We start from the raw sequence: 21258 nt of genomic DNA, 5'->3' as shown, positions 1-21258 counted from the left end.
CTGAGTCTACACACTATAGGACGGCTAGTGTGTTACTGAGTCTACACACTATAGGACGGCTGGTGTGTTACTGAGTCTATACACTTTAGGAAGGCTATTGTGTTACTGCGTCTACCCACTCAACATGCATACAAGACATCAGCTGCTACAATTACAACTAACCAAAAACATCATTAACACCATAACGGTTAGGTATAAAGATCATAAGGGATGTGTATATAGACCATAAGGGATATTCATAAAGACCCTTAGGGATGTGTTAAAGACCATAAGGGATATATATATATATATATATATATATATATATATATATATATATATATATATATATATATATATATATATATATACAGAGGTTCCTGATGATGAAGAGGTCGGTCTGTTTGAGGGTTGTTTATACCTATAGATCTATATAATATAGATAGAGATATAGAGGGTTTATAGATCTATATAAAATATATAGGGTTATAGAGGGTTACAGATCTATATGTCTTACGGTTCCTGATGATGAACAGGTCGGTCTGTTTGTCGGAGTTGAAGTCTCCGAAAGCCGCCACTGTCCCGTAGTTCTCCGCTCCGAACAGATCAGCGGTGACGTCCTGGAGAGCGACCGCACTGAAGCGTCCGACGATACAAGAAATCAGGACCAGGACAGGGAGACCCCCCAGACCAGGGGGACCCCCCAGACCAGGGACTCTCCTGGACCCCATCTTCAACATCTTCAACATCTTCAGACAACAACACTGACAGGAGCGGCGCGCTTTACGGCAGATGCGCTTTACGGCAGGGCGCAGCACACGTATTAAAACAATAATACGTTGTATATTTATTTAACGTTTTTGATGTTTTTGAAGAAAATAAAACATTTAAGAGCTTATATTGCACTTATATTGTATTGATAAGGTGATCATCGAATTCCGTCTATTTGTGTTCCGTGTTTGCAGTAGTGTCGCACTGACAGAAAACATGGCGAGCTTGGCTGATGTGGGCTGGAAGCTCCTGGAGTTCAGAGCCCGAACTAAAAGATCAGGTTGGATTATGGATTTTCAACGCATTGTACAACATCTGTCACTCGCTCGCTTTGCAGTTATACACATAAGCCTGTGTTGAAAGTCGTGCTTTTTGTGATACACTCCTTTAGTTATGAACCGCAGGGGAGAAGCATGAAAGGTCAGAGTTCGCGTTGAGGGGCTTATGAGCTATAATAAGATCTTATTACATAAATAACAACTGTGTTTCTGCAATGACCTATATTCAACATATGGCCATAACGTATGGAGATAGGTACTTGTACGTATTGTACTGTATTAACTGTATGCAGGCACTGTATTATAAAATTTACCCCATAGATGCTGCCTTGTACACTTACAACTGATTCTAATATATATTAATTTATCTATCATATCTATCTAGTCTCTATCCATGAATCGATCTATCCATCCGTCCATCTATGCACTCATTTGTCTATCCGTCTATCTCTATATCTGTCTGTCATAATAAGACAGTTAAGCATACTTGACAAGTGATCTAAACTGACATAAAAAAATACTTTTGCAGCATTGCTCAAATGTGTGATTATAGAGCCATTTAAGATACATATTTCTGAACAAATACGGTCAACTAAATGATTACGGCAGTGTTCACTATGACTCTTTATTGACTTGTCTGCTTACGGCCATTACATATAATTTAGTAGCACTCTTAATCCAGTGTTATTGATCCAATGTTACTATTTGTTTCAATGCAGAGCCAGAATGTAATTCATTATTAATTTGAGTTTGTCACATGTCTGTCTGCTACTAACTCAATCCATTAAATTGCAGTAGTTGAAATTTAGTTGACCACTGGCCTTAAACTGCATCTTGTGAGCATGGCTGAGGTTCACATGGCTGAACGGCACCTTGTCAGAGAGGGTGAGTACTGAAGAAGAGGAGTACTGGTCCATTACTACTTCTCTATGAAGCCAGACCCATTCGTATCCACAGAATCGTTCAAATGGTCCGGAAAAACCATTGCCATCTTTATGTTGGCCAGCACAGGCAGCATCCACCGGCAGTGAATACTATTAATAAGCTTGACATGATGATGATTTGTATTCTAAGTAGATAAACTTCAACTCTATAGCTCTTTAAAGAAGAGTGTGAACAAGTATCCTAAAACAGTAAGAATAAGGAGATCTGGAGATCCGGTCCCTAACCACTAATTAACATGTTTCACATGTTTCACTGTCAGTAAGAATGAGACCTATTGACCTCCTGTGGTAGTGACCAAGGTCAAAGCAATTAAAATGTCACATGTACGTTAAAATTCTGCACTTTTGAGTTCATTAAATCGGGTTTCCTTCAAGGAAAGACATCATAATGATGGTGCGAATGTTCCTCCAGGCTCCATCTATGAACCGCTCCAGCTGTCCTTCCTCCATCGGGAGGATGAACCACTGTGGGAGAAATTGGACCACTACTACAAGTCAGGTGAGATCTGCACATTCAACTGCATCTTCTCGTAGAGGAGAGGACTGAACTGCAGAAGTGAACTGTTTTCACGCCATCATTAATGCATAAGAGTTTCTTTAGCTGCTGAAATGTCAATGAAAGCACAGCAAGGTTGTGTTCAGCATTCAGCACAGATAGGCCTCTGCCAAACAAAGCTAAGAGGTATATTGAGTGAAGTTAGAAGCAGGTTATTGTGCCTTTTTAATACTTGCGTGTCAAAAGGCGTGATTACTCTGTGTTGTCAATTCTTTGAGAGGGTTAAATTCAGACTATTTATCAGATGGATTCATTCATACAGCAGTGCCTGGGCGGCCCAATAATGCAAATTGCGCTCATGGGTACTTGTGTTATAAACTACAATAATCAAGGGCCAAATGGTACTTTCTTTACTGCGAAACTGATTGCCGCAAGAAACGTCTCAGCGTCTCCATGAAGCTTGCAGTTTGTTCCCAAGCTGGAGCTGCATGCTCACTTCACTATTGTGTCCTGCAGCAGCTGGCAGCGCTTTTCCAATTCTTGTGGGGAACAAAGCCAACATTGTTATCATGGTCGCCCAGGCTCTCTCTCCAACACCTGGTTTTACTGGGAGCGAGCAATCAGAACAAACTATGTGGTCGGCCCTTTATTGGGACTATTGGGACCCCTGAGCCAAGCCCATCACGCTGGTAATGAGGAGCCAGGGCGCTATTGTGCGACCATCTTGTGTTGATATTTATTTAGTCATAAAAGAGGGAGAGGGTACCATGGAGAGCACCCCAACATAATGAGTTCATTGGTTCATTTTCTCCCCCTTGTCTCTGGATCTTATTCCTGGGGTAATGTTCATGGGTTCATCGTTCCTGTGGTAATGTTAATGGGTTCACGTTCCTGGGGTTATGTTCATGGGTTCATGTTCCTGGGGTAATGTTTATTGGTTCATGTTCCTGGGGTAATGTTCATGGGTTTACGTTCCTGGGGTAATGTTCATGGGTTCATGTTCTTGGGGTAATGTTCATGGGTTCACGTTTCTGGGGTAATGTTCATGGGTTCATAACCCGGAGCTGGTTAACCCCTGAGGCAGAAGGTCTGTATCTAATTCTCTTCTGGTGCACAGAGATGAAGGAATAGAGAAGATCTCTCTGTTACTGTATCTATTTAACAAATGGTTCTGGGAGGGAAGGGGACACACTCATATCCCATATCTATTTCTCCCGCAAATTTTTTAGTACAATCATTCATATTTTCGAGATATTTATATTTAGTCATTTAGAAGACACTTAAGTTCCCCCATTTCATGTCATTAATGAGCCAGTAGGACTTCATTCAATAGACATTAGGGCTCAGAACCTCCCGGCTGGTAGGGAAACTACAGACTAGACTCTGATGGCTCCTGTCCTGCTGTTTCTGTCTCTATTTTGTCTCTACTTTGAGTCCAATCTGTCCTTTTGTCGTGTTGCCCCCCTCCTGTACCCGGGCGTTGCAGGGAAATGACCAGTGCAGCAAGCAGACTTTGCACTTCTGATACATTAGCTGCTTATTTAGTTGGACGGTAGTTTGATGGATGACAAGGCAGAAAAATGGCAACAACAGTTGATTTGCATCCCGACGCTGTCTGGTTCTGAGAGAGTCAGGCTCTTTCATCTGCTGATCTCATCTCTCATGCTGTGCCTCTAACGACCATTTCTATCGCTCTGGGAAAAAACAAAATAATGGCACGACTTTCCGATAAGAGGATAAAACCTAATTTACAGCAGCTCACCAAAATACAAATTTCTATCTTGGTTTGGTTCTATACACGCATCATCTCTATTGTAGTACTTCTCCATTCACTCAAAGCAGAGCTCTGGCCCGGCCCAGAGCTGTAACTTAACTGTAGTAGTGTTAACTACTACTGCTGTAACTAAACCCGGGACCTCACGGAGGTGGCTGCTAGCACTAAGGTTAGTAGACCAGGGTTAATAATAGCCAGCCTAATGATGGTGTTGAGTCGGTTTCAACAGGGTGGAGACCCGGGCAGAGGTTTACCCTTGGAAGAATAATGCACTGATTTGTATGTGCGTCATGCATGTTTTCCGAATTTGCAGCTAAATATCTGGAAGGTTCATTAATATGCTACTTAATTCACCCCATCACCTCTTTTTTTCACACCACCAATGTGACTGTGTCTCTTTAATTTGGCCTGCATACATTCTCTCTCTCTCTCTCTCTCTCTCTCTCTCTCTCTATCTCTCTTTGTCTGTCTGTCTGTCTGTCTGTCTGTCTGTCTGTCGTCTCTCTCTCTCTCTCTCTCTCTCTCTCTCTCTCTCTCTCTCTCTCTCTCTCTCTCTCTCTCTCTCTCTCTCTCTCTCTCTCTCTCTCTCTCTCTGAGGCAGTGAATAATGAGTGTTCCCTTCATTTGGACGGCATAATGTGCAGATGAAAAATGAAGTCCAGCGTTCAGACAGATCGGTCATCTGTGAAAGGACCTCTAGAGGTGCTACACACATGCAGGCACACCCACACAGACACACACACATACAGACACACACACACACACATACGCACGGGCACATCGAAACAGGCACACAGACACACGCATCACTGTCCCACTGCCCCCTCTCCCCAGAGAAGGCCACGATTCTTGGGTTGAGATTCTTCTTCTCATTCTACTTCTCTTCCTAACAAACATCACAGAAGTTGTTAGGTTAATCCATCTGGCCCCGCTGTCAACCATAACAATAACCCAACAACTAACAACTAACCCTCACCCATAAATAACCATTTCTGGACCAGCTTCTGCATTGGGGTGAAGGAACACGAGGTTGGCTGTGTGCGCTCTTAGCCTCATAGTGTGTTGTCATTTCCTCGGGAAGTTCTTGCACAATCTTGCACATCTTTCTACCTCAATTATGCAGTCAGCTGGGCTCATTCTGAGGGCTGCATTGTATTGGGATCTTTACAGATAAACAATCCTAAATGCATTACAACTCATTAGTTGTGATGTGTTGAAAAAGACCAGTAAAGATCAGGGGACACCAAATGAAGTGCTAAAACAGATTAAGAAGGTTTTTATGCAGGTTTTAAATGTAAGTAAAGTTGTTTAAAAATTTAACCTTTGGATTTTGAAGTAGCCAGGGATGGCCGGTCATTTTTGTGTTGACCCTGAGCCAAGATTCAATCAAGTCCACCAAAGGCCTTATCTGAAAGGTGTTCTCTGTCCTCAGTGAAGGCCACCATCCTGAACTACCAGAGTCCAACCACAGGCCTGTTCCCCGTCAAGACATGCTCCTCCTGCAAGGAGGCCCGGGTGAGGGACTCCCTGTACTGTGCTGCTGGCTCCTGGGCCCTGGCCCTGGCCTACAGGTACACACACACACACACACACACACACACACACACTACTTGTTCAAGAAGAGGCTCCAGATGCACTGTCTTTAGAATAATCCCCTTTGGTCTCATCCTCCTGAGGGGACCACAGCAGCGCCGACCACTGGCCCAATGGAAGGGGAAGATACATAGGGGATGGACAGAGCACATGCACTGCATCAACGTCATCATTCACAGCCATCACATGAGAATCCTCCTTAAAATTAAATTAAAAAGATTCTCATCTGACACGTCATCTGGTCACTGCCATTACTTACTTTGTGGGCTGATTGTGTGTGTGTGTGTGTGTGTGTGTGTGTGTTGATAATTCTGACCTCACCGGGGTTAAGACAAAAGCGTAGATATCCAAAACTTTCCAATTACTAATCTTTTCTAATTGAAACGTCAACATCAATCCGCATTAAAGCAGCAGCGATTTAGAAGGCGGAGTTGCAGCAGGCCTTTTAAATTAAAATCTGTTGCAGTGATTGTCAGCTGTTCAATTGTCAATCAGTGTGGTTTAAATGAAGTCATTTCCTTCCAAGTCATCTGCCCTGGCCAACTCACACTGGAATTTAGTAATCGCATAAAGTTCTCTCACTGAAGACTGCTCTTTTGTTCCGTGAGTTTGAAGAATTTTACCTCTATGTGCTTTTGGAGCATTGAAGCTAACACAGACGTTGGGGCAGTGCTGAGTCTGCTGAGGAATCTTTGGAAACGGGTCTTTGATGAGAGATCCAAATCGCAGTGTCCTCTGAGCCTCCAGTTTGATGTAAGGTCAGGTCTCCTGCTTAATGCAGAGTCTTTCTCCACAGTCCTCTGGAAGGCCTTTCTCTGCCCTCCAACAGGCAGCTCCATGTGCTATCACATATATATATATATATATAGGACGGTGGCACAGCTGCAGGAAGTTAACTTCTAAATGTTTTCTAACCTTTCATTTTCTGAAGATACATTCCTCTGGCCTCACTGGACCAGCAGCAGATCCACATACAGTGGGTTATGGAGTTAACTAACCTGTTTTGGACCTGAAGCCTAACCTCTTCTTTACTCCCCCCCCCCCCCCCCCCCCCCCCCCCCCCCCCCCCCCCACACACACACACACACACACACACACACACCTTCAGGAGGATCGATGACGACATGGGGCGGACCCACGAGCTGGAGCACTCGGCCATCAAGTGCATGAGAGGCGTCCTGTACTGCTACATGAGGCAGGCTGACAAGGTGAGGTCACGGCCCTGCTGTTAACTTACAGCCCCTGGTCGCACGCACACACACACGCACAAGCTCACACATTCTCTGCAGGTGACATCCTGCGTTGTGATCAAAGACGCGCCCCCGGCCCGGTCTTAACGAGGGCCTAACGAGCCTCAACACTGATTGCAGCTGATTTGCCTTTCAGATTCCTCTCCCTGACTGAAGTGTGTGAGGTGAGAACGGTTCTCTCCCTGAGGAGGGCGGAGAGAACTGTCTCTCTAACACCTGGTCTGTCTACTGTCTCTCTGACACGTGGTCTCTCTACTGTCTCTCTAACACCTGGTCTGTCTACTGTCTCTCTAACACCAGGGGCCCTATCTTGCATCCAGCGCAATTTACTTTCTACACTGTGTCGTTGCTAGTTTGCAACTGGCGCAGAGCGTTCTTTTCCCTCCACCGCCATGTGTCGGTAAATTATGGAACGATCGTGCGCCCCAAAGGGCGGTTCGGCGAAAGGAGGAGGCGTGTTCTGGCGCAAATGTTCCCTGGTGCTATTTTGCAGTTTCAGAAAATAATTCCGCCACAAACCAGGAAATACCTGGTTTAAAGTAAGTGGCGCTTTGTTCAGATACGATTTTAAGGGCGCATGCATAATGTTGCTTGTGCACCTCGCGCATACACTTTGCTTCTCTCATCTACCTAGCCACACATTCTTGGTTAATTATTTCGGAAAGAACAGCTGATACAGCGGTAATAAGTGGTACTTTTAAATCAATGCATCTGCAAACACCGTACAGCAAACACATATTTTCTTGACACAAACATTGTGTACAAGCCCATAACTTTTAGGATTGATGAGTATTTGATAGTTAGAAAACATTGTTTTACCGCGAGTGAGTGTTAAAAAGAATGAATGAATGCGGGCGCGCTTGTATGTATGTGTAAAAGAATTAATGAATGGGGGCGCGCATGTGTGCTTCCATCTGTTTAAACACACGCAATCTAAACACGTAACGCATAATACAGTCCATGGCAATGTATATTAACAGGGGGACACATGCATATTAGGAACACAAGTCGATAACAATAACGCATACAATACTGGTAAGAAACTATGTTTGTTAATGTATTGCCTATATCATTAAATAGAACCACAGTTACCGCATATCATGTGTGTTAAGTTTTCTTTGCCAAAATGTATTTGAGGACTTATTATTATTCTGTTATTGTCCTGTTATTTGAGGAGTATTTATGAAGTTGTGGAAGAGAGCCTTATCCCATGTGTGAATTAGGCCATATTATTTGGCCATAAACTGAGCCATTTGAAATTTGAAATTCATGTGCATCTGTCTCATCGGAGACTGCCGATTCGCTGTCAAAATATCAACTTGTCCGATTCAAATGCGCTCGTGGCGCTTAAAGGGGCTGGGAGCTGGCACTCTCATTGGTTTATTGCATGTTACGCCCAAACCACACCTACGGGTAATTAGGCTACTTCAGACCAACCCTTTTTAGATTTGCGCCGGGCACAAGAGTCATTTTTGCGTCTGTAAAATAGAAACATCGCCATAGAACCGCCCAAAAGGTTGGCGCTTCTCACTTGCGTTTCTGACCGTTAAAATAGGGCCCCAGGTCTTTCTACTGTTTCTCTAAGTCAAGGTCTCTACTGTCTCTCTGACACCTGGTCTCTCTACTGTCCCTCTGACACCTGGTCTTTCTAATGTCTCTCTGACACCTGGTCTCTCTACTGTCTCTCTGACACCAGGTTTACTGTCTCTCTGACAGCCCAGTGGTCATTGGTTCCTGACCTTGACAGCTAATTGAGGCGATGGCTTAATTATGAGTCGGCTTTTACACAGATAATTAGCCGTGGTAATGGTGCCAGCTTCGCTGTCTGTCCTGCTTACAGAGAAGAGCAGATGTGTTAATGGACGCCTGACACGTGCGTAAATAGAAGATGATGAAACACAAACAATGTTCATAGTCATCTTTTGTGTTTGACAAAAGCTGGCTTAGTTTAGCAGAGTATTAAATAATGATTGACAGGAATGTTGTTCAAATATGGACTTCAAAGATTTAGCCTCCATAGTAACGCTTTGGTGAACAGTTGATAACCATATCCCCCTTACTCAGTTTGTATTGTGGACTTCTAACCAAAATGATCATGGTAACTATTCTTTAGTCCAAATGAAAGAAAAACATTTTGATTTGAATGATGAAAGTGAAATAAAACACCTTTGATTTGAACTTTGTCAAAATTTTCATTCCATCTCTTTGGGGTTATTTTTTTAACCTCCTTAGTGAATTGAGACACAAGAAGCCTCCTGTCACTCATCTGGAGGGCGGGGCTTCTTCAGAGTTCAAACCTCACGTCTTTATCGACACAAATCCATGTTTAGTTTCCAGTCAGAAATACCAAAGCTGTGTCTTGTGAGGGGATGTTGGCATGTTTGTATTTACTGTTCTGCAGTATTACTGTACTGCAGTAAAGAATAACTACAGTACAGATCCTGCTTAGAGTTCTAATCTGTGAATATCGGAGCTGGAGGGAAACCAAGCAGAGGGGACTTTAATGGCTGAACACTACAGCCATACATATTGTTAGTTTCTCTCTCTCTCTCTCTCTCTCTCTCTCTCTCTCTCCTATATACTGGCCCAAATATTGTTATAGAAATCTGTTCTATTTCTGGAATAACAAGGTTCTCATAATGGGAGCATAACAAAGGGGGGGGGGGGTGAACAGATGCACACCTCTCTGCCTCTCTGAAGTCTCAGCGTGTTGCAGAGGGGGGGGAGGGCGGTAAAGGAGCAGCGGGGGGGCGGGAGAAGAGGAACTGATAAAATCGGCGCAAAATTGGGACGAGGGACCAATTATTTCTAATTCTTGTGCAGCAGAAGCAGCAGGGAGCGTCGGAGGGGTGCAGCCGCTGCCTGCTGCTTCGACGGCAGCAGGAGCAACACGCGCTGGAGTGGCTGATCTATCGCAGGAGTAGTGAAGCGCAATCTGCATTACCTGCAGGAAGGCCCACAGCCACACGGCCTTGGGACCGGTCCCTGTGGATCGGTCTGAGTGGACTGGTCTGTGTGGACCTGTCTGTGTGGACCGGTCTGTGTGGACACCCGTCTCTGTAGACCGGTCTGTGTGGACCGGTCTGTGTGGACCCCCCTCTCTGTAGACCGGTCTGAGTGGACCGCTCTGTGTGGACCCCCCTCTCTGTTGACCGGTCCACAGAGATGGGGTCCACTCAGACCGGTCTGTGGGGACCCGTTTTTTGTCTTCTAATTCTTATCTAGGGTTTAGATTCTGAATCGTCTGTTTTCTCCCCCATCTCCTCCTCTGTCTCCTGTCCTCCCCCGTGTCCTGGTGTCTCCTGGTGTCTCCCTGTCCTCCCCGTGTCCTGGTGTCTCCTGCTGTCTCCTGGTGTCTCTCTGTCCTCCCCGTGTCCTGGTGTCTCCCGCTGTCTCCTGGTGTCTCCCTGTCCTCCCCGTGTCCTGGTGTCTCCTGCTGTCTCCTGGTGTCTCCCTGTCCTCCCCGTGTCCTGGTGTCTCCTCTGTCTCCTGTCCTCCCCGTGTCCTGGTGTCCCCTGGTGTCTCCCTGTCCTCCCCATGTCCTGGTGTCTCCTCTGTCTCCTGTCCTCCCCGTGTCCTGGTGTCTCCTGTCCTCCCCATGTCCTGGTGTCTCCTGTCCTCCCCGTGTTCTGGTGTCTCCTGTCCTGGTGTCTCCTCCTCTGTCTCCTGTCCTCCCTGTGTCCCGGTGTCTCCTGTCCTCCCCCTGTCCTGGTGTCTCCTCTGTCTCCCTGTCCTCCCCGTGTCCTGGTGTCTCCTCTGTCTCCCTGTCCTCCCCCTGTCCTGGTGTCTCCTGTCCTCCCCGTGTCCCGGTGTCTCCTCTGTCTCCCTGTCCTCCCCCTGTCCTGGTGTCTCCTGGTGTCTCCTGTCCTCCCCGTGTCCTGGTGTCTCCTCTGTCTCCCTGTCCTCCCCGTGTCCTGGTGTCTCCTTGTGTCTCTTGTCCTCCCTGTGTCCTGGTGTCTCCTTGTGTCTCTTGTCCTCTCCCTGTGTCCTGGTGTCTTCTTGTGTCTCTTGTCCTCCCTGTGTCCTGGTGTCTCCTCTGGCCGTCAGGTGGAGCAGTTCAAGCAGGACCCCAGCCCCTCCAAGTGTCTGCATTCCGTGTTCCATGTGGACACCGGGGACGAGATACTCTCCTGCAGCGACTACAGCCACCTGCAGGTGAGCATTCATCATGAACCACGAGTTAACCTTGACCCTGACCCTAACCATGACCCTAACCCTAACTCTTCCCCAAACCCTGACCCTTACCCTGACCCTAACCCTAACCATGATCCTAACCCTGACCCTAACCCTAACCCTCACCCTAATGCTAGCCCTTACCCTGACCCTGAATTTAACCCTAACCCTAACGCTAGCCCTAACCCTGACCCTGACCCTAACCTTAACCCTGACCCTGACCCTAACCATAACAATGACCCTAACCCTAACCCTGACCCTAACCCTAAACCTAAGGCTAGCCCTTACCCTGACCCTAACTCTAACCATGACCCTAACCCTGAGCCTGACGCTAACCCTAACCATGACCCTAACCCTGAACCTGACCCTAACCCTGACTCTGACCCTAACCCTAACCATGACCCTAACCCTAACCCTCCTCACTATGGAGCAGATGGATGTTCATTTCAACAGTTGTATTGGTTTACGCAGTGCCTTTAGAACCATGTAACAGATGTACAGCATAAGTAGACGATATATATATATAAACTTGTGTTTTCTGTGTTTGGTAGATTATTTCTCTGTGGTCACAATGCTTTTTGGCAATAAATACTTATACCGTTGGAAAGCCTGTTTAGTTCCCTTTCAAATGGTTCCCCATTTGTAAGGAACATGCATTTGTGGGATGAGCAGCAGTGCTGAGTATGTGGGTTGCGCCCATGAAAAATTTGCCAAATCTTTTCTGCCATTGCCAAACAGGTTATTTTGCTGTTGCTATTGACACTTGATTTGAGCTTCTGGTACCCCCAGGTGCTGCCAATCAGGTGCTTGATTGGCAACTTCAGGCTGGTGTTCTGCAAAACGAGAGTTACGTATGTAACTACGGTTCTATGAATTGTGGATGACCGCCTGAGGCAGTGCTTAACACTGGATGATATCCATCGCACATGCGCAGGTCGAGTATTTAATATCAACAAAGTCACACGTGACCAGGGATGACGTCGGGCCGCCCGTCTATATAAGCCCACATCACTCTCCAAGATGTCCCTTCAGAATCTTCTCGCAAGATTCCGAGTGACAGAGAACTCTGGCGGTCATCCAGAATTCATAAAACCGTAGTTACATACGTAACTCTTGTTCTATTTCATTCTTACTGACCGCCAGAGGCAGTGCTTAACACTGAATGACTATTACCAACATAGTCACAAGGAATCCTGTACCCACCTATAAGGAAGGGCCTGAGGGTTCCTGAAAAACAGCAGCCACTGCATGGTGAGCAGCTACATTGACCCTGTAAAATTGGGCAAAGGTGCACGCTGAAACCCAGGAGGCCGCTGCACAAATCTCAATTAGAGGCACTCCTCGTAGTGCTGCCCAGAAGGTGGAGACACTTCTGGTGGAATGGCCTCTGATGTTAAGAGGCAAAGACAGTCCTCTGGACTTGTATGCCTCCTCAATTACCTCCACCACCCACTTGGAAAGCCTCTGTCTGGACAGCACTTGCCCCTTCCTCGGGCCCCCGTAGCAGACAAACAGGCCATCAGACTGGCGAAAACCAGCAGTTTCCTGTATGTAACATCTCAAGGCTCTCTCCGGGCAGAGTAGTTCTGCTGAACTATCTTCCTCATCCGGTGGGTGTGAGGGGCCATAAGCAGCTAGCTCTATGTCTCTTTGGAAAAAAAGATGGGTTAGGCCACAGTGCCACCCCTGTGCCGTCTGAGTTCCAGCGTATACACTGTTCACTCACTGACAACGCTTGAAGCTCACTCACATGCTTGGCTGACGCGATCGCTAGAAGAAAGGCAACCTTTGCCGACAGCAATTTCAGTGGCGCCTGATAAGGGGCTCAAACGGGGGGGGGGGGGGGGGGGGGGTAGTTCCCATGAGGGAACCTTGACAGCCCGTGGGGGGTTCCTCCGCTGGGCTCCTTTAAGAAATCGGGTCACCAAAGAATGAGACCCCACCGTCTGGCGATCAACCTTAATGTACCTGGATGAAATGGCAGCCACATAGACCCTTAAAGTGGAAGCAGATAGCTTCCTTTCCAGTAAGGACTGCAAAAAACGCAGTATAATTGGCACTGAGGAACACTCCGGTACCTCTCTCTGAGCCTCACACCACTTTGCAAATATCTTCCACCTGTTAGCATGAAGTGCCCTGGTGGAGGGAGCTCTTGAGTCTATGATGGTTTGAACTACCTCCTGGTCACTTTCCATTATAAGTGGATCAGGCCCCTCAAGGGCCAAACCCATAGCTGCAGGCACTCTGGTCTTGGGTGCCAGATGTGCCCCCCCAGCTGTGAGAGCAGGTCCCGCCTCTTCGGCAGACATCATGGATCTCCATCCAGCAGCCTGTACATTACTGGAAACCAAGGTCTCCCTGGCCAGTTTGGGGCAACCAGCAGGAGTCTGTGGTTCCCCTTCTGAGCTCTGTGTAGAGTTAACCCTATCAGTGGAAATGGCGGGAAGGCATAAAGGAGCTGACGTGGCCATGGATGTGCCAAGGCATCCTGTCCCATCAGACTTGTCTCTGCCAGAGAGAACCAGAGAGGGCAATGTGTGGTGGACTCTGAAGCAAACAGGTCCACCTCTGCTGTGCCATATTTGCTCCATATTGCCTGTACTACCTCTGGGTGGAGTCGCCACTCCCCCGACGGAGGTCTCTGGGCGTGAAAGAAAGTCTGCCACCGTGTTCTGTGGCCCTGGAAGGTACATAGCCCTGAGGCTGGAAAAGTAAGGGAGAGCCCATACAAGAAGTTGCTGTGCAACCCGTAATGACTGAGCCGACCTTGTGACCCCTTGGTTGTTCACATTGTAGACCGCTGACTTACTGTCGCATCGTACCAGAACATGTCTGCCCCTAAAATATGGCAGGAATTCGCGGAGCGCTAAATAAATAGTACAGAGCTCGAGAACATTTATGTGCTGTGTCCTTTGCTGCACACTCCAGAGCCCTCTCACCGCCCTGTGCTGCCACACTGCCCTTCAGCCAGACAGGAAGCATCGGTTACCACCACCTCGCAGCGTGAGGGGATCGAACCCAGTGTGACACCTTTGGCAAAATATGCCCTGCGTCTCCAGGCTTTTAATGCCAGGAGGCATTGACTGGACAACCTGACCTTCCTGGATCCGTGCAACCTCGGATTTAAGTGGAGGCCATTGGTCCAAACTTGGAACGACCGCAAGTGGAGGAGGCCCAGTGGCACTATTGACGTGACTGACGTCAGAATTCCCAACAGCCTGAGAAAAAGGCTGTATCTTACCATACTTTCCTCCCGAAAATGCAGGAGGATCTGGAGCATGGCCTCTAACCGCCGCGGAGACGGGAAGGCAAGCATTTGGATGGAGTCCAGGGTTATGCCAAGGAACAGTTCCTGTTGGCTGGGTATTAGACAACTTTTGCCATAGTTGACTGTAAGACCAAACCTTTCCACATGGCCTAGGAGGGCTGTGGTGTCCTGATCTGCCCGTCACCGGGTTGGAGCACAAATAAGCCAATCGTCCAGATAAGGGAGGATTTGCATTCCGGTCATTTGCATTGGTGCGAGCGCTGCCTACATGCACCTTGTGAAGATCCGTGGGGCTAGTGATAACCCAAATGGGAGGACCCTGTACTGGTAGGCCTTCGAATGCGAAGCGCAGTTATGGCATGTGATGTGGTGCTATCGAGACGTGAAAATATGCACACTTTAAGTCTATTGATTTGAACCAGCTTTGCCATGCAACGGCCTGGAGCACTTCCGCTGTCTTTAGCATGTGAAAGGGCAATACTTTCAGAAAACTGTTCAGCCCTCATAAGTCCAGTGTAGGGCGAAACCCACCCTCTTTTTTGGAACTAAAAAATACACTGAGTAAAACCCACCTTGCCGTGTCTGAGGATCTACGAGCTCGATGGCCTACTTCTCCAGGAGGGTGGATACCTCCTGGCTGAGGGCCTGTCGCCTTGTGGGATCGCTGACTGTAGACAGTCTGATCCCCCTAAAAACTGGGGGCCGGCATCGGAATTGGAGATTGTACCCCTGGGAAAGCGTGGCCACCCCCCAAGGGTCTGTAGTGCAACTTCCCCAGGAGACGAGGTGCTGCTGGGCGAAGCGCCCGCCGCCCAGCCCTGAGCCGTCAGTACCTGCCCCCACGTCCTCTTGGGGGCCTGGGGGGGGGAAAACCCCGACCCCCGACCCCTCTGTGCCAGGGGTGCTGGCCTTGTGGGAGCCCGACGGGTTGATAGGGTTGCTCAGGAGCTGGTGAGGTCCTGGGATAACCACTAGGACGCACTGGAAGGCAGAGGACGATTGGTGCCATAACCTTGTAGAGGCTGCTGTCTCAGTAGGGATGTAGCTCCCCGAAGGCTAGCAAACTGCTGCCGTGTCTGGTTAGCCTGGATGCCACGATTCAAGGACTGTTGTGCTGCTGGGCCAAACAGCTCTCCAGGAACTACGGGGAGAGTGTGGAGGGTTCTCCGGCATAGCTCTAATAATGGGGACTGGGCCAGCCATTCCTGGCGGCGAGCCAGTGTAAGCGACGACATCAGCCTACCAAGCTCTCTGGTCATGAAGGCAAACGCCTGCAAAGACGTGTCACTTAGACTCTGCACTGAAGTATATGCACTGGATGATTGCAAGGACTGAGACAGGGCCAGTATCAAATGGGACAAGGAGTTCCCGATACGGCCCATACGTACCGCTGTGTCATAGCACAGCGAGCATTCGGCCTCAACACCACCTCTGGTGCCACAATGAGGGAGGCAATGGTCGGCTCTACGGCTGGCATTCAGTCGAGTCAATGCATGCTGGCATTCTGCATTGAAGCCAAGGCCCTGCTGTCACTGGTGTGATGAGATAGAGATCTGGGGTCTGGCCAGCATCTGTGAAGTTCCTCAATATATGGCTGGGAGGGAGGCACAGAAAAAGTATCTTGTGGCGGGACACGCCTAAAGAATGCACTAGCTGGAGCAATTGCTGCTGGAGCCTCATCCAACCCTAAGCGTGCCAGTGCCATTCGGACCACTGGCTTAACCGTGGCTGGGGAAGCTTCTGAGCCTGCCCTAGACCCACTCCCTACATGCTGGGAGCCGTCTTCAGAAGCCTGGGTAGAAGCCTCTACCTCGCCCTGTCCCGGCCTGTCTTCATAGAACTCTGACACTAGCTTGTCCACTTTGGCAGCATAACCGTCAGCCTTCCTAGCCTTCCTCCTAGGCGGGGCAGCACTGGGTGGGGAGCGTACCGTTACGACTGGCTCTCTTCTAGGCGGGGCAAGCTCACCTTCAACCTGAGGTCCTTCCACCTCGGCTAGTTTTGCCACTTTCAGCCCATGTGGCATTAAACTGCAATTCATACACTGATCGACGGACAGCCCCTCCCTCAGGTGGACCACACCGAGGCATGCAGTGCATTCATCATGTCCATCTAGGGCTAGCAGTAGAGCCATGCAAGTGCGGCAACCATGTGAGCCTAACATGTTGGGTGAATTAAGCTATCCAAAATAGTCTTTTTCCAGAGTGAAGTAGCTACTAATGAGCGAAAGCAACAGTAATAATTCAACAAAAGGGCAGCAAACTGCTTTAAGCAAGTCAAACGTAAGAAACTCAAACTAAAACAGTGTTTTGTTTTTTTCTTTCAAAATTAATTAATTTTTCTTATTAACCCAATAGCCTTAACCATAATGGGAAGCTTCTGCTCTTAAATTCCAAACAAGGGTACACGCTTTTACGAGCGAAAACACTCGTCAGGGAGCCTTTAATTAACTGAAACGAAAGTTGCCACAAAAAGGCAGCAAAAGCCGGTAATGGCAATCTCTGATGCAGCGAGGCAAACAAAACAAGACGTAAGCTTAAGCGGGTGCCGAAAACAGGATCCCCTTATCATACTTAACTTTAAAGCTAACACAGGGAGAATCCTTATCTTTGCAGCTGCTACAGCTGGTGAAGACGCTGTGTTAGCCTAGCGTTATGTGAGCCGATCTCACCTGCGAAAACACTGGTATGCGGCGTTCATAACATAGCCGTGCATGACTAACCGCAGCCCTTGGAGGACGAATCGGTGGCTCCAACCATGCGGTTGCAGGGCTACCAGCAAAGAGTCACCGGCTAATATTGCTTCTATTCAAGCTTATTTCGTACTCTAAACCTGTATTCGCTACTGCGACAAGATACAAGGGACATCTTGGAGAGTGACGTGGGGTTATATAGACAGGCGGCCCGACGTCATCCCCGGTCACGTGTGACTTTGTTGATATTAAATACTCGACCTCCGCATGCGCGATGGATAACATCCAGTGTTTAGCACTGTTTGCGCTCAGTAAGAATGAAGTAGAACCAAGTTGCAACATTGTTTGTAGTGAGGCCTAGTACCCTCTCCAAACTGAAGGCCAAGTTCCATATAACGGGGGATGTCAAAGACAGGCCGCAAAGTGGGCGCCCACGAAGACCATTTCATCACCCTGTCAGCACTTAGGTGCCGTAGGCTGACGATATGGCTGACGGCTCTCTGCCCAGACAATCCGGAACAGACTACACGCAGCCAATCTCCGGTCTCATAGGGCTGCCAGGAGTCCTGCCATGACTGCCCTTCACCGTCAGGCCCGTTTGCGCTGGTGTCGGCAACACGTGCACTGGAACATGAACCTGTGGAGGAACGTTGTGTTCAGTGATGAGTCCAGATTCTGCCTACGGCAGTTGGATCGTAGGGTTAAAGTGTGGAGAAGACGCGGAGAATGCTATGCTGATTGCTGCACCGATAGAATAACATCTTTTGGTGGAGGCAGTGTGATGGTGCGGGGCGGATTCTCCCTCACTGGAAAAACAAGGCTTGTCATCATTGGAGGCAATCTCAATGCAGAGAGATAGAGATGAGATTCTGCAACCAGTGGCAATCCCATATCTCCACAGTCTGGTACCGAACTCTATCCTCCAAGATGACAACGCTCGCCCCCACTGGGCGGGGTTCATCAGAGACTACCTCCAGAATGTGGGAGTGGAGAGGATGGAATGGCCTGCTAGCAGTCCTGACCTCAACCCCATTGAACACTTGTGGGATCAGCTTGGGTGTGCTGTTCGTGCCAGATTGACCTACACAACCACGTTGGCTGACTTGCGACAAATGCTGGTTGAAGAATGGGATGCCATCCCACAGCAGTATGTGACCAGGCTGGTGACCAGCATGAGGAGGAAGTGCCAGGCTGTTGTGGCTGTGTAGGGTTCTTCCACACGCTACTGAGGCTCCTGTTTGTGAAATTAATATATTATTAAATTGCCAATATGTCTTGTTTCTTCAAACTTCAATCATCCAATCCACCAAACACCAAATGAGTCAATGGCAGAATAAGCTGTTTGGCATTGGCAGAGAAGATTTGGCTAATTTTTTATGGGCGCAACCCACATACTCAGCTCTGCTGCTCATCCCACAAGTGCATGTTACTTACAGTTGGGGCACCATTTGAAAGGGAACTATACAGGCTTTCCAACGGTATAAGATTTATTGCCAAAAAGCATTGTTACCACAGAGAAATAATCAACCAAACACAAATTTCCTTACTTTTTGTGCTAAGTTTATATAAGTAAAACCTGACACCTACCACCACTATGAGGACAGAATGCTGACTGTTTGACATACAAAGACATTAAGCATGTTTCACGTGATACGTTGCAATAAAGTTCTGTTAAAAAACTTCGCTCTCGCTCTCTCTCTCGCCCTAGATCGATGCTGTATCTCTGTTCTTGCTCTACCTGGTGGAGATGATCTGCTCCGGGCTCCAGATCATTTACAACACTGATGAGGTACTATTCTCTGCATGACTCTAGTGAAACATGATGTAAACTGTACTATAGCTTTGTATTTAAAGGAGGAAGATGCTGCTGGTTTACACACAGCCTCTAATGCTCTGCCTCAGGTCCTCATTCTGTACATTTCCTTCTTGTTCTCTGTTGTACCTCCATTGATGGAACGGGTGAAATGAGGCCCATTAGTATTGTTCCCCCCCAACTTGTTTACGAGCTTGGCTGTGTAACTTTAATACGAGGTCAGGGTGAAACATTACACTGCTAACACATTACGGCATGCATCATTTTCCTCACAGAAAACCCTAATAACAGGTTTTGTTGTGTTTTTCCTGTGCATCGCTGCCAACGGCATACAGATGAGCACTGACACTTTAAATCATACTAATAGCGGTCATCATCTGCATGTTGAAACCGTTGCGTAACTGTAACTGTAACAGCTCTTCAAACCAACAGAAAGACACCTTGTTGTGTTCACAGACATCAGCACAAACATGCTCATTAAGAGGCCTGTAATATGAGCCATTACAACGGAACCACCTCATTCATCTTTGTTTCAGCATTCTGAATATTTGAGCTTCCTGAAGTGTCTGTCTATCTGTCTGTCTTTCTGTCTGTCTGTCTCTCTCGGTGTCCTTTAACCCATTTCTTATTAAGACTGGGGCTGTAAACATTGAATAGTCATATCTTAATGTATCCATTACACTGCAAGTTGTGGGGATATTCTAATTAAATGCAATGCAACTCTAGATGTCCAGCTCTAGATGTACAGTCAGCTCACCCTTTCACCAGCTGCCCTCTAGATGTCCAGCTCTAGATTTACAGTCAGCTCACCCTTTCACCAGCTGCCCTCTAGATGTCCAGCTCTAGATGTACAGTCAGCTCACCCTTTCACCAGCTCACCTGAAATTCGCTGCCTTCAATTAACCCAATGAATTATACCAGTGAGGTATTAGACAAGATCATGATGGAATTATGCAATCAAATAAAATGTTTGTCTAAACGGTATAAATCTGGTTAATAGCTAATAATATTGAGTTATTTCAGATGATTCTTGATATAAATACTGAACATGGCTTGTTTTAAAGCCTTTAATCAATGAATAGCACAACTGATTTGATTCCATGCTAATCCATCTTTGATTTGTTGTTAGTTGTTATGCAACATGACAAAACTTCACATCCTGATGATGTTCACGCTCTACTCATCTCTAAACACCTTTTCTATTTTGGGATGAATGAAGAGTTGAAATCAAGCACTATCTTGAAGTGCTGCTGATTACAATGAATTAGTCTGAACCTGTTTTGGTCGTAGAAACACATTTCTGTTTAGTAGTCAAAGCAAATTCTTACTTATTTTTATTAAAAAGCTAATTATATTCAGCAAATGGAGATTGTGAATCAATGTTGAATTCATTTCAAAGCTGAAATAAAGGCCCTCTTTAATGCCCCACCGAAGGGTGGATGTTGTGTTTGTGCCGGTTCACCGCAGTAGGAGGGGGGGTGAGGAGGAGTGCATCAGACACGACACCTTTCACCCTTGATTCACCTCACGAGATATTGATCAATTTAAACAAATAGATTTCTCATGGTTTGTGAGTGATTTATGAGTTTCAATATCCCTGCATATCATGGTGAGAGTTCTAGTTACTGTAAGACGAGCAGCAGGCCCAACCCTTACAAAATGTGATTTATATGCATATAGATATATATATTCTTGTAGACAAGAATAGGTGCGCAGTGACAGGGCAAATGATAAAAACCTAATTAGCTTCGGTAAGCAATAGCCTTTATTAATACGGCATGAAGCTCCACTCGTTCATCACTGAACAAATTAAGCTCACCCAGAACAGAGCTGGCTCCCAGCCCCCCCCTCTCTCTCTCTCTCTCTCTCTCACTCTCACTCTCACTCTCACTCTCTTTCTCTCTCTCTCCGTCTCTCTCTGTGTCTCTCTCCTTATTGCTATTTGTCTTCTGGATGCCTCAACCTCTGTATTCAACCTATTTAAGTTGAACCCCCCCCCCCCCCACAGTCATTTTGAATTAAGGACTTCCTCCTACACGGCTGCTCTCATTCCTCCTTATACCTCCAAGTTATGAGATAAGATCTCTTACTTATGAGATCATATTAAGTTATGAGATAATATCTCAAAGTTATGAGATAAGATCTATAACTTATGATATCATATTAAGTTATGAGATAAGATCTCTATAAGTTCTGAATTAATATATATAATTTCTGAAATAGTATA

General features: G+C 47.0%; 2 protein-coding genes across 4 annotated transcripts in view; one reads left to right on the top strand and one right to left on the bottom strand.

Annotated features, from left to right (window-relative positions):
* The window catches only part of itfg1 (integrin alpha FG-GAP repeat containing 1), an 85757-nt gene extending 85002 nt beyond the window's left edge, over positions 1-755 (bottom strand). For both annotated transcript variants that reach the window (XM_079737240.1, XM_079737241.1), the window contains exon 1: positions 497-755. In XM_079737240.1, coding sequence (XP_079593366.1) covers positions 497-728 — 232 coding nt within the window. In that variant the 5' untranslated portion in view covers positions 729-755. The remainder of the gene's footprint in view (positions 1-496) is intronic.
* A 186-nt stretch (positions 756-941) lies between these two features.
* Positions 942-21258, top strand: part of phkb (phosphorylase kinase, beta) — a 94921-nt gene continuing 74604 nt past the window's right edge. The window contains exons 1-8 of one of the 2 annotated variants that reach the window (XM_079737099.1): positions 988-1030; positions 1824-1913; positions 2385-2471; positions 4887-4944; positions 5675-5813; positions 6944-7043; positions 11133-11240; positions 18927-19007. In XM_079737099.1, coding sequence (XP_079593225.1) covers positions 2394-2471; positions 4887-4944; positions 5675-5813; positions 6944-7043; positions 11133-11240; positions 18927-19007 — 564 coding nt within the window. In that variant the 5' untranslated portion in view covers positions 988-1030; positions 1824-1913; positions 2385-2393. Of the gene's footprint in view, positions 1031-1823; positions 1914-2384; positions 2472-4886; positions 4945-5674; positions 5814-6943; positions 7044-11132; positions 11241-18926; positions 19008-21258 lie in introns of both variants that reach the window. The other variant, XM_079737100.1, reaches the window with a different exon arrangement.

The sequence above is a fragment of the Pollachius pollachius genome (genome assembly GCF_949987615.1).
Source record: "Pollachius pollachius genome assembly, chromosome: 5".
NCBI lineage: Eukaryota > Metazoa > Chordata > Actinopteri > Gadiformes > Gadidae > Pollachius > Pollachius pollachius.
The sequence above is the reverse complement of the archived record's forward strand: the minus strand, read 5'-3'. Positions and strand labels throughout refer to the sequence as shown.